Source organism: Aspergillus nidulans, chromosome III (genome assembly GCF_000011425.1).
Source record: "Aspergillus nidulans FGSC A4 chromosome III".
In the NCBI taxonomy this organism is placed as follows: Eukaryota; Fungi; Ascomycota; class Eurotiomycetes; order Eurotiales; family Aspergillaceae; genus Aspergillus; species Aspergillus nidulans.
This window is the reverse complement of record NC_066259.1, coordinates 2618131-2630560: the sequence shown is the minus strand read 5'-3', so window position 1 is coordinate 2630560 and position 12430 is coordinate 2618131. Positions and strand designations below refer to the sequence as shown.

Sequence of the window (12430 nt, the reverse complement as noted above, 5' to 3'; positions counted from 1 at the left end):
TTTATTTTTGCTAGTACCGCAGCGCTCCATTTCTGAGATCCAGAGCGTCGTCTGCCTGAGTATATTACCTGCACTGGTCGTCTCGAATTTCTTATTCTTCAGTCACTCATATTTCTAAACCCCTTATTCCTTCTCCTTTTTTTTTCTTCCTACACACCCCACGCACCGCAGGGCTCTACTACCTGTCCCGCAATACCCCGCCTCCCAAGACGATATCTTCCCCTCAGCTCCTCGCATATAAGTTCTCAACCATGGCTGTCCGCGCCCAATTCGAAAACTCCAACGAGTTCGTTCTTTTTTTTCTTAATAAATGCTGCCTCAGCGACTGACCTAATATCACAGAGTCGGCGTTTTCTCCCGACTAACAAACTCATACGCGCTTGTGGCCATCGGCGCCTCTGAAAACTTCTACAGGTACCTCCCCCATCTCGTATAGGAATTTCAAACCTGCCGATACTGACATACGATAGTGTGTTCGAAGCCGAACTTCAAGACGTCATACCCATTTGCCATGCCACAATCGCAGGAACACGCATCATTGGCCGTTTAACCGCAGGGTGCGTCGAACGCTTCTCCAGCACAAACCAATACTCCCAGATGTACATATACTGATGGACAACCTGCGCAGAAACCGCAAGGGACTCCTTGTCCCCACAACAACAACAGACCAAGAACTGCAACACCTGCGAAACACATTGCCTGATGATGTGAAGATCCAACGTATAGAAGAGCGTCTGTCCGCGCTCGGTAATGTCATCTGTTGCAATGACCATGTCGCCCTCATCCACCCTGATTTGGAGCGTGAGACGGAGGAGATGTACGTACCAACGCAGTCACATGCAGGAAACATGGAGGAGGAACGCAGGCTAACATTTACACTAGCATCGCCGACGTCCTCGGTGTCGAAGTCTTCCGTCAAACAATCGCCGACAACGTCCTAACAGGCTCGTACATGGCCCTCTCAAACCAAGGTGGCATCGTCCACCCTAAGACTTCTATTCGTGATCAGGATGAGCTCTCCTCTCTTCTTCAAGTACCTCTAGTCGCCGGTTCCGTTAACCGCGGTAGCCCCGTTGTTGGTGCCGGTCTCGTCGTCAACGACTGGCTTGCTGTGACGGGTCTCGACACAACGGCAACAGAATTAAGCGTTATCGAGAGCGTGTTTAGACTGGGCGAGAATGGGCCTGGCGGTATTGGGCAGGGAGTTGCGAATAAGGATAGTATTGTGGAGAGTTTCTACTAAATTCTCTTCTTTTTAAAGTTACGGCTAGGAAATTCTGATGCACCCTTCTTGCAATTCTGTTTGATATTTTTTTACTCTACGACACTTACATATCTGATGTGTGATTGAATTCTGGGATTAGTAGTCCAGCTACTGTATGTATCGATTAAGACTCGGTGAGCGCCCGCCGCGCATATGCGCGATGTTTCGACTGCAGCAAAGCACATGTTGAACTGCATTTATCAGATTTATTTTCCACCTTCCAGGTCTAGCTGCAGGCATTGGATGAATTCTCATATGTTTATCGTGGTCAAGCAACACCTGCCAGATCTAGTATGATGATTCATTCTTGATCAGACATGAATTCTGGGCAACGGCCTGACATGGCCACCTGTACTATACGGTTTCAGTTGCAGTTAGAAGCATGCGAGGTAGAAGTACGATAAAACGTAGTGAAACCCGAAGGACCGCCTCCGGAGCAAGAAGAGTCCAAATTGGCTGCCGTATACCGTAGGCAGTAGGCAAAATACATGATAAAAAAATAGATAACTGGTAAGTGACCTCTCCGTTCTTCCCTGGGTGCTTATTTAATTTAGTATAGGTAGTAAGTAGGTTGCCTAGCTAATTATACATTGCAAGAAAAAGGAAGAAGGGAAATGGCCTAAATCAACTTCAGACGCGTTTGTCCGTGTCATTTGTTCCGATGAAGGCATGGACTTTGATATGACGTGTACCCTCGTTTGTTGATTGAGGTAAGGTGTAAGTGCAAGAGTTTTATGCCAGTAGATATAGAATATAGAGTCGATCGCGGAAAAAAAAAAAGAGGGTAGATATGGGTATGGATGTCTGGGTATTGCGAGGAACGATAGATGGAATAGGAAGGTCAGAGGGAAGTAAAGGCAAAGGTTGGGATGAATGATCAATAGTAGGTAAAAAAAAGAAAGAAAAAAAAAAGACCCCAATGTGTATACGCAGTAAACTCCTCAACCCCATGCAATGCTGCCGATCTCAACCCTACCTAACGATTTTGTTCCAAAAAAAAAAAAAAAAGGAAAAGCAGTACTTTACGGATGTCGAGTCCGTTCCACCCCGTAGCAGAATGAATAAGAGAAGTAGCGTCAGACAGGCAAGGTAAGAAAGATTCTATACATTTCCCTCGATGCCGATCTGAGCCTGATGGGATCGATTCATTTCGCCGTATCCTTCGAAATTGTGTCCATTAGTCTCTGCATCTGCGTCTGGGATACGCATGTCCTCTTGTGGAGGTGGAGGCGGCGGAGGAGGAGGTGTTGGGTTACCGACTAAGACAACCTCGTCTGCGTCTGCGTCGGCATCAGGTTCATCGCTTCTCACGCTCATATCGTCATTGTCGTTGTTATTGTCGTTGGTATTCATGGCAGGGGGAGGTGGTGGTGGTGGTGTTGACGATCGCTGTCGTTTTGTTGAAGAAGTCGGTGTATCGTCAGGAGTGTTCGTGTTACCGACACTGAGTTCGTCTCTCTTCCGTTTGAGGCTACCGGTCCCTTCCCTCCCAGTGCTACCTTCGTCGTCTGACATCTTCACGTCCGGTGTTCCGTCGCCCTCGCTTTGGCCGCCTACTGGCGTCGCCAGCTTGTTATCTGAGCTACCTTCTTTGGCCAGTTTCTCCGCTTTTCGCTTCTCGTGAGCCTGGTGCTTCGCAACCGCTTTGTCAAAGAATTCTTTGCAGAATTTCTTAACCTTCTTCTGCTGTTTGTCGTCGATCTTAGTAGGATCTGTGACCCGGTTGTTCTTAAAATCCGAATTGACTAGCTTTTTTGCTACCTATGCGCAGGTTAGTGACCGTATGATAACTGGAAATAGAGAAACCCACGTCTTTCGCGTATCGCTTAAGGTCGTCTTTCGGAAGCTTGTGTTTGAACTTGTCAACGACGTATTTTATGTGGGGATACAGCTATACGCGTCAGAATTTAGAACCACACCTTTCATGGAAGGAGCTTACCGTGTTTTCGTAGAGCTTCTTCTGTTTCTCTTCGCTGTAGCTCCTCCACTTTTCTTGCCTGTCCTTGCCCTCCGGCGTGGGCTTAGACGGTTGCGGAGTGGTAGGCGTGCCGCTCTTCTCCTTGGGCGTCTGTTCCTTTGCGTTCATGATACCGTCAATAATACTCTGAAGTGCTTTGTCCCTCGACTCTTTCGGCGGTGGCGGCGGCTGCGGCGCTGGCTTCGTGGGCCGCGTCCAGGTAGTGTCTCCTCGAGCTGAATAGTAATATGTTCGGCCATTGGACTCGGCCGCAAACCAGCCCTGTGGGAGAGGGTCGAACCGCCGTCGGAACGTTCGAGGACCCTGATGGTGTTGATTTCTTGGGCCCTGGCCGCCTCGTTTCTGCGCTGCTGGCCCTCGAGGAGCTTCAATTGACCTCGACCGTGACCGTGATCTAGGGCGTTGCTGCCGCTCATCTGAGATATCATCTCGTCGATGAAACTGGCTGACAGTCGGAGTAGCGGCATTGGGATCCCGCTTCATCCGTGGAATTCGATAGCCAATTTCCAGAGTCGACCAGAGTTGCAGCAATACAGTCGCTTTTTGCTCGACTCGTTCGTCGCCGCAGCTGGTGAGTGGCTGAATTGTCGACTCAATTTTGGAGTCAATGATCTTATTCCGCGTGAGACGGGGGAACTTGTCCAGGATGTCCAGAATCTGTAGAACAACGTTGAAATCATCTTTCCACATGGCGAGTTGTGAATTAAGGATTTGATAGCCGTGCATTTTCACGACCCGGTTGCGCACGCGTTCATCATCGCAACGTTGGATTCGACCCAGGAGCTTGACTGCAATCCACTTTTCCTTACACTGCATAAGAGCCGCCATGACCTTCGTAACGCCGCTTTCATCCAGTGATTTGGGTTGTACGCTGTCCACATATTCTTCATCCTCCTCACCCATCTTCTTCTTTCGCGGCCGCTTTGCAACGGCAGTATCCCACCCATCGGCATCTTCGATGCCCAGAGCTTCGATCGTCGCATTTGACAGCTTAGTCGCCCGCTCAGTCTGAGTCTTGCCGCCTATAAAGCCTGTGCAGTTGGGTTCGCCGCAGTAACACGGCTGGGGGTCTGCACCGTACCGATCCACATTATAGTTAAAGACGAGTTCCTCACCCGCTTGAATGTGTCGTTCAGCAAAGATACCCATGCGGAGCTTCTCTCCGACCACCCATTTATCGACATAACAATTGGGGTTGCACGAGTGATTGCAGAAACGCCCGAGATTGCCCTTCTTGGTTGCGTCGACGAATTCACCCTTGCTGAGGGACATGAAATAGAAATGCTTGATCCCTTCTGCATCATACTGCCTCATGCGGCGGTGGAACGGGCCTTCGTTGATGACCTCCCCGACGTACTCGAAAATGAATTGATGCGGTCGCAAGTCCTCTTCCGCGCGGAGACCATAACCCTTCTTCTCAGTTTTAATGACAGCCACATTCGCGTACTCCCTGCGCTGAAACCGTTGGTTCTGGCAATCTGGCCCACAGCCGCAGTCGCCCATACACTCAATCTTGGTCGCGCGGTTGATGCAGTCCGAGTCCTCTCCACATGCTCGATTCGTTGAACTGGCCGGATCTAGCCGAGTTAGATAAAGAAATGACATGATATGAAATAGTCATGAGTAGATGCTGGCAAGAATCGGGGCACAATCTTTTGGTTTTACTTTGAGACGGAACGCGAAAGCTTGGGGATGGTGCAAGGACAACAACTAAAACTGCAGGACATATGTAGCAAGCAACATAGACAGACTCACCCCATTCTTCCGCACAATCACACTCCATAGCATGCTCCGTATAGCCCATGTATTTATTAGCATACTGGCAGGTTTCGATCACCTCAAATGTCTTCTGAGCTTCCTCCGTACTATCCGGCAAGTCCAAGAACAGCTGTGGCGGTCGCGGAACCACCTTTTGTGAGGAGCTACGAGCAAGCTTGGGAGGCTGTCCCGGCTCCATTTTGACCGAGATGCCCCCTCCAACCTTTTCTGTACCCGACGCATCATCCCCACGCTTTTCCTGGATATCTTCGCTATCTGAGTGTTCTTTTTTGAGCGGTGTTCGTGAAGACGGTGTTCGTGAAGAGGATCGCGACTTCATAAAGGTCGAGGATGCCCGCTCATCTTTTATTAGGGGTTCTGGCGACGCGGCTTTGGAGTCGGGCTTCATCGCGGCGCCTCCGCCGTTGAGGATCGGAGCATCGGTGTTATTCTCGGACTGCTCCAGTTTCATCGCAGTGACTGCATCGGCAACAAATTCTGACTGGCGGTCCGCGTTGTCATGAGTTGACATGACGACACGGACGGAGCGCTCGAAAACTTATCAGAGCCAGAGACGGCGTGGCACACGGGATTCGGGACCCAAACCGAGACGGAAAAATGGACGCAGACGAAGTAGGGATAGGTGGGAGCAAATGTTAAGGGCTGGGAGGGTCGTAGTGCGCCGCGCGAAAGAGAAAGGGTGCAAGGAGGAGAAGTTTTGAATTGTGAGAGGAGAAAGAATCAACGTCCACTTCGAGCGTCTTCCCGTCCATGGTCCACGTGCCAAGACACAACAATAATCGAGGGACAATAAGAATCTATGCTAACCTGTCTTGACTACATTTCCTTCTCATCTAGGTCCTTGTATCTTAAACGCCTCAAGCTCCATCTGCGTCCTCTTGTTCTCATTCTCGATAACTTCTCAAGGGATGTAGCCTCAGCTCTCTATCCACTATCGCGCGAACGACTGTTCAGTGCCCCAAGACCCAAGAGGACACAAAATGGTACTAGCTATCCGCTAGCTGGCCAAAAAGAAAGAAAACCATGTTGCGAATTCAACCAAGCTGTCTGGCATTTGACGCATATCTTTGATGTAGGTAATGGCAGGAGTCTAGTTCTGGGCATTTCACGCCTTTTCTTCTCACACTGAGCTCTAAAGCGTAGTGCGATGTGGTTAGTTTACCTGGCCTCACGCTTGGACTAGCATTCAAGTCAACTGTCACTGTCGACTTAGACGGTAAGGTAGCACTTGAGCTACGGGTTCCGAAAGAGCCCGGGCATTCGAGACTCAGGACCATGCTCTTATCGTTTGGGCCACAAAAGAGGTCGGGTCCTGGCCATTGACATCGCATTTTAGCGTCATTGCGATCGGTTGTCATGTACCTCGACCGCTCATGGGAAGCGGGAAGGGGTCAAAGTTTCTGTCAGTAAGAGCCGATTAGCAGTTTAGCACGAGGACGAACACATTAATAAAGCCATGACTTGCGAGGCGCGCGACATTGTGCAGGGAAGACAAATCCATGTCCTTCAATTGATTTAGAGTCACTGCACATCAAGAGACTGCAGGCACAGGTTATAGAATCATTAAATCAACCCGCTGTGCAACCGAAAATGTGCGAGGGCGAATCCACACTGCTGGCCGTACCCCCGGGCACAAGATGCAGGGAAATTGATCTAAGACCGCGACGAGGATGGATCAAGGATGGTTTGACGGCTCGGACCACCGTTCTCTCGCCAGCACTGGTGCGGTTTTGGGCGGTTAGCGATTGGCCACGCGCATCCCATTTTCAATGCTGGAGCGGAGAAAACTAGAGGTGCAGCTGTCCGGACCCTACCCTAGAAAAGGGGTGCGTTAGCATTTCTGCTATAGAATGGCATTGTTGTCCATAAACGACGGAGTCTCCTTGCCTGGCAGAGTTCTCTAGAGTCCAGACAGCTTAAAAACATACATCGAATAAATAAGAAGTTCGCGCCAACGATCACGCCAACGGTCTAGACGGAGGCTCGTGCCCGCGAACGGGTGGTGCCTTAAAAAAGCGCCGGGGCAGTTCAGACACAGATTATCGAGGCTGATCAGGAGAAACTCAAATAGACGAAAATACCGGGATACGTGGTAAGAAAACAGTGGCGGTTGGACTCAAAATCAAGATCAAGACCAAGGAAATACGATTTCCGACTGCAGAATCTCGATAGATCAGGGAATCGCTGCAATTGTCCACCGAATTTGGCTGTTTGGCTGTCTCGTCCTGTCACACAGAGGGCGATCAAGGGATTCATCCCGGTACCTGAATCCTGAAGTGATGTGAGTGTTATACTTTGCAGGATTTTATTGTTATTTTTCTAGTCCAGTACACAGTACAGAAAACGGTACCTGAACCTGAGTGGAGCCTGGCTGCCTGCTACTTTCTCCCGTAGCGTAATCTTCGGAGCTTCCTTGTTGCTTCTCCCGCGCTGTCTCCAACCTCCTCATGCCCCAAGCCGGCGCCCACGGGCAGTCCTCATCTGTATCATCTGCATCAGTTGTGACCATTTTCGTACTTCATGATCATTATGATATCTCGGGTTCCGTATATGGAATATTCCGTATCCGCATCGATTTTGCCATGGATCACAGGTCACAATGATGCTAAGAGCAGCATCCTGCCGGGCTATCCATCCTGGGGCGGTTGAATCAGCGGGGCAATGGGTCTCATGCATTATTATGATGCATAGACCATTATTATCGTCTGGTATTGGCGATCAAAACTCCTTCACAAGATAGCCGCTAACTAAAATATTCTTTCAAAGGGATAATCGACGGACCCAGTGCGACGATTGACCACTGGCCAGAAGCTGGCTCGGTTCAACGTCCTAACCCACTAGGCACTCATACTACTACCAACGACCCATTGATGTAGCATCGTCTTCTGGGATTCTCAGAGTCTCCAATTCCCGGGCGTCCCTTCAATCTCGCAGGTTACAAGCTAGAATGTCCTTCGGATATTCATCGTCACGACCATAAGTTCGGTAGGTGGTGGTCTGAGCTGGAAGGGAACCAAACCACAGCCTACAGGAAGAGGACCAATATCCATTGATAGGTTCTTTTCAACTCTATTCTTACACTGGCCTCTACTCACATTTTATGCTCAGACTGGGCCAATCATATCTCGCGGCTGGATGCGCTTGAAGACTACAACACGACTTTGCGTACGGAGTACTACTCTGAGTATGTATTTCTCCACGGTTCTGGATTGACCTCTCCCAGCCTTCAGGATTTTGGTCTCGCCGGCGCCTATTGCGGAGCCCCCGACCCCACCCTGCGGTTATCAACTGCCTCCGCCGCCATTCATGTTCTGCCAGTCATCGTTGCTGCATTCCCGCTATCTTTAATAGGGCCAATGCACGCCACTGCGATTCCTGTATCGAGCGCAGCAATCATCACTAATAATAAAATCATGCAGAAAAGGATTTGGTGTCCGGTTGGATCGTCCACGCTACCTGCATCCGGGAGCTGCCCCCGAACCTGAATTTCCCTATTACCAAACGACCGAAAAGGTTTCTTTTCCAAAAACATGTCGATTGCCTTCTAAGACGTCGTTGACCCAACGTCCTGGAGGCGTCAATGTCCGCCTATCACCAATCGCCTTGGGTCAAGGAATATACGTTCGGAACGCACTGCTTCCTGCGCGAGGCACTGACACCTTGTGACCCCCCAAGAAAGGCGACATCGAGCCAGGCGGCAAACGTTCCTCCTGCTTTCCGGCCTTCTGTTGATGGTGCAATATCTGTTTCTGTGTTTCCCGTGTTCCAATTGTCGCTGTATTCCTGTTTGATCTAATCATCTAGAATTTTTCCGGGTTCTTGTTTGTATAATAATTGCTTCGCTTTTGTTTTTACCCATTATTTCCCCCTCGGCCGTTCTGACTGTGGTGAGGGAGTACAACAGTAGCCGCACCCTGTTGTTCTGCCCCCCCTACTCGTCTGCCCTGTCTAGCTCCTCATCTTGTGCATTGTTAGCCTTTTTAATCCATTTCCCTCCATATTCGCGCCCTTCCTGGTCTTTTCAGATCCTTGTTTAGCTTTTCTGGAGTTTCCTTGCGCCCCTTTTCTCACGGGAGAGGCAGTTTGCTTTTCTCCCGGATCCTTTCCATCATCGTTGCAGAATGAGCGTGGGCGCTTGGAACCATCTGAAACCATCGGCTTTGAAACACTATTCTCTTCTAGGTTGAACACGGCCTGATCCACCTTAGTCTGGTTGGTTCCGCAGACTTTATTTTCTTTCCCTTTTCTTATTTCTTCCTGTTTATTCTTTTCTGAGAGTCCTGTCTTGCTAAGTTGTTTCCCTGTGGCTCTTCACCCGCGACCTCGGAGAACGCAGACACGAACGAGATACAGGCGACAGTCCCTGCAGCTTCCCCTTGCCCTCCGGACACATGCCTACGGTCTCTCTTCCGGTATTAGACTACGCAATTCCGAATTGAAAAGCCGTTGGCTAAGAGAAAAAGTTCCTGGGGAAGAGATAGAGTGTCACTCGTCTCTCTTTCGTCTACTATCGTTCTTCGAGCCCCTTCTCTTTCCTTTCCCCTTCCCCGCCTCGTCTCATTCCTTCTTTGTTTTCCCCAGTTCATATTCTGAGGTTTGTTTGGTGGCAATGTGCATCTTTGAAAGTGCTTAATCTTTGACGTCGATTCGGTCTGCAGCAACGACAGTTTTCGCTGGTCCCTCTCACGATCCACTTTCGTTGCTTTCCTGTCGTTGTGTCTGGTCCATTCCCTGTACCTCGATTTAAAGCATAGGATTAACTGCAACCTGACCCATTTGGCTCTACTCGTTTTGCGCGTCTCATCTTCATAGCTCTGTGGCCTTTCTGTCGGAGCACCTGCAAGCCTGTTATTGACTATTCAAGACCCTCTATGCGTCTGTCGTTGTTCTCCGCCCCGGCCTTCAATGTATACTGTCGCCTGCATAATAATTGACCCCTTCCCCCCTTCTTCTCTGTTCACTCTCTGTACTGGCTTCTGTCACTCGGGCCTGTCTTCGTTTGTTGTGCTGCCAGCCCGCTTCTCTATTCCTTTCTGAGCTACCACGTGTTGACACACTGGTGTAGACGCATTATTCTGTTTGGGAGGCTTTGTGGTAATTCTTTTTTCTACTGCCTTGTTGTTTCATTTCCCTTGTCTGTCCCTTAGTTCTAGTCCACTCCACTGCGGCTGCAACTCGTGTTCAGCCTTGTTGACATCCGTTGTGTCCACCATATTTGTGCCTGTCTCGGCCACGCGCGCGTCACTCTCTATTCCTGCTGTCAAGCTAGATATAGAGGTATCCTTCCGATTGGCTCACTTGTCCCCCTTGTCTACTAAGCGAAGCTGGGTACATTCGGCTTCTATGATCTACTGGATATGTCGCATTCACGGGAGAAAACATGGACTGAGGATGAGAAGGTATGCAACCAATGCCAGCCTAGATCGTTATACTCGCACCAGTTGGAAAAACCCTGGCACTCGCAACCGGATACACGCTGACCTAGTGGCCAGTATGCCTTGCTTACGGAGATATTGAAGAAGGGAGGAGTCTCGTCTCTTGAGCTCGTCAATATAATCAAAGCCATGAATATCCACCCTAGCTGGGCTGATATACCCCTTCCTTCGGGTACGGATTAACCCTTCTCTTCCTTTGGTTGGCTGGGTCTACTTAGATTATGCCGCGCAATGTCTGAGTATAAGCTAAACAGTTTCTATAGGTCGCTCGCTGAATTCCTGCCAGTCAGTGTTTCATGAGATGTGTCAAGAATTGGCCTCTCAAGTTAACACGCGCTTTGGACCAATACATCCACCACGCCATCCTGCTCCTGCACAATCAGTGCCTCTTCCGGACTCAAATAACAGTGCAAGAAAACGACCCTTATATCCAACAGATAAACCCATCCTCGCCCCGCGCGCCATACAGCCCCGGCCTCCTGCTGGTCCTGCTTCATATAGCAGCGAAAGTGGCGCCTCAACAATGCTGTCTCCAGGCACTGGGGATGTCCCGGGCGCTACCGAACCACCGCGGAAACGAGGCCGACCAACCAAACTCGAAGCGGAGCGGCGCAAGGCAGAAGCTGAAGCTCGCGGGGTGCTTTATCAGCCTCAGTCCCGACAACGTGGATCGCAAAAAGCAAAAGCTCCATCCACACCTACCAGTCCTTCAGGTGTTGAAGCAGGTGGGACCGTTTACACTCAGACCAGCAATCGACCTCCACTTATACCACCGCCGGGATTGCACTATGTGCATCCACCTTTGAGATCGATGCCGTTGCCTGGGTCCAGTGACGAGGAGCGAATGAGGACTATGCCTAATCAAATAAGCCCAGCATTACGAGAGCTACCACGCCCGCAAGAAACTAGACAGACACTTCCTTCTCCGCATGCTTTGCAACTTGGCCATCGAGAAAGTATACCACGTATCGAGCCAGGAGACCGACCTTATGAGCCTCTACCACCCGAAAGACTCACTTTTACGGACAGCAGCCGAAGGAGCCTCGTTAACCCCCCTCCCCGACCCCCAGACGAACCGCATACGCCAGACAAGCAAATTCCGCTAACCACAACGGCCGAGAAACGAACATAATGAAGTCCTTCCTTTGAAAACACTGCACCCATGTTTTCCCTGTTTCGATGTGATATGATGAATGAACTTCAACATCGATGACCAGCGATAGATAGCATTGATTCGCCCCCCTATGCATCCGATTACAGAATCGAAACGAATTATGCTCTCCGAAGGCTGAAAAAAGCCACGATTTATGCTTACTCCTATGAGTACCGCCCTATTTTCACCTCGATTGATTCATAACTTCTTTCTTTGCGTCAGTTGTTGTTTGTTTCCCTTCCTTCCATTCCCTTTTCTTTCTCTGTTTTTGCGTATTGCACTATAAATTATTTTTTTTTTCTTTTACACTAAGGGTGATTGTTGAGACTTTGACGGCTCAAGTTAGTGACCGCCTCTAATTGATAGGTCGTCTGGGTTAGAACCTCAGAGAAGACATTTCTGATCTGATATGCCAAGGCTTACCTGGTTGTTCGCTTGGATATGTTTTTCACTTCGATATAACATATCAAAGCCGGCAACTGGAAAAGTGATCCAAAATCCCTTTACTGATTATGATTGATATTCCCCGCTTGAGGTCACATTTCCTATCCCTCATTCGTTGTGCCACCCCACCACGCAGTGAGTGATATAAACACGATCCCTCTCCGTCCCAAATCAGATGTTCGTGCGAGCCCAAAATATGACAACTATGTACGACTTACTAAGGTTCCCCGGCGATCGTCTTTCAATATCTCCCCTACCTACGTTTGTGGGTCAGCTCATGATTTCGTTTTCCTTATTCTCTCCTGCTCCAGCTTCATCTTCATGCCTTCTTGTGCCTTGCTTACTTCCCCCACCTGTCTTCATTATTTAGAGCTTAA

At 49.5% G+C, this 12430-nt stretch overlaps 3 protein-coding genes across 3 annotated transcripts, besides 1 other annotated feature; 2 read left to right on the top strand and 1 right to left on the bottom strand.

The window, feature by feature from the left end:
* Positions 1–12430: part of a sequence feature (contig 1.162 773..65002(-1)) that runs on past both edges of the window.
* On the top strand, positions 45–1286 carry ANIA_08824 (translation initiation factor 6). Its single transcript, XM_677001.2, has 5 exons — positions 45–286; positions 343–414; positions 471–557; positions 629–817; positions 883–1286. The coding sequence occupies exons 1-5, from the start codon at positions 252–254 to the stop codon at positions 1241–1243; spliced, it is 744 nt and encodes a 247-aa protein (XP_682093.1). The 5' UTR covers positions 45–251; the 3' UTR covers positions 1244–1286.
* set2 (SET and WW domain protein) lies at positions 2366–5532 on the bottom strand (the record flags this gene model as incomplete). The annotated part of the gene is made up of 5 exons (XM_677002.1): positions 2366–3025; positions 3075–3155; positions 3204–4819; positions 4908–4958; positions 4998–5532. The coding sequence occupies 5 exons, from the start codon at positions 5530–5532 to the stop codon at positions 2366–2368; spliced, it is 2943 nt and encodes a 980-aa protein (XP_682094.1).
* On the top strand, positions 10379–11588 carry ANIA_08826 (putative AT DNA binding protein; the record flags this gene model as incomplete). Its single annotated transcript, XM_677003.1, has 2 exons — positions 10379–10420; positions 10743–11588. The coding sequence occupies 2 exons, from the start codon at positions 10379–10381 to the stop codon at positions 11586–11588; spliced, it is 888 nt and encodes a 295-aa protein (XP_682095.1).

What these genes read in the sequence shown, in the direction of transcription:
- ANIA_08824 (XM_677001.2), top strand. Translation starts at nt 252, where the DNA reads ATGGCTGTCCGCGCCCAATTCGAAAACTCCAACGA. An exon ending in ATTGGCCGTTTAACCGCAGG is followed by an intron (nt 558 to 628) that starts GTGCGTCGAACG and finishes CAACCTGCGCAG; the next exon opens with AAACCGCAAGGGACTCCTTG. An exon ending in GAGCGTGAGACGGAGGAGAT is followed by an intron (nt 818 to 882) that starts GTACGTACCAAC and finishes CATTTACACTAG; the next exon opens with CATCGCCGACGTCCTCGGTG.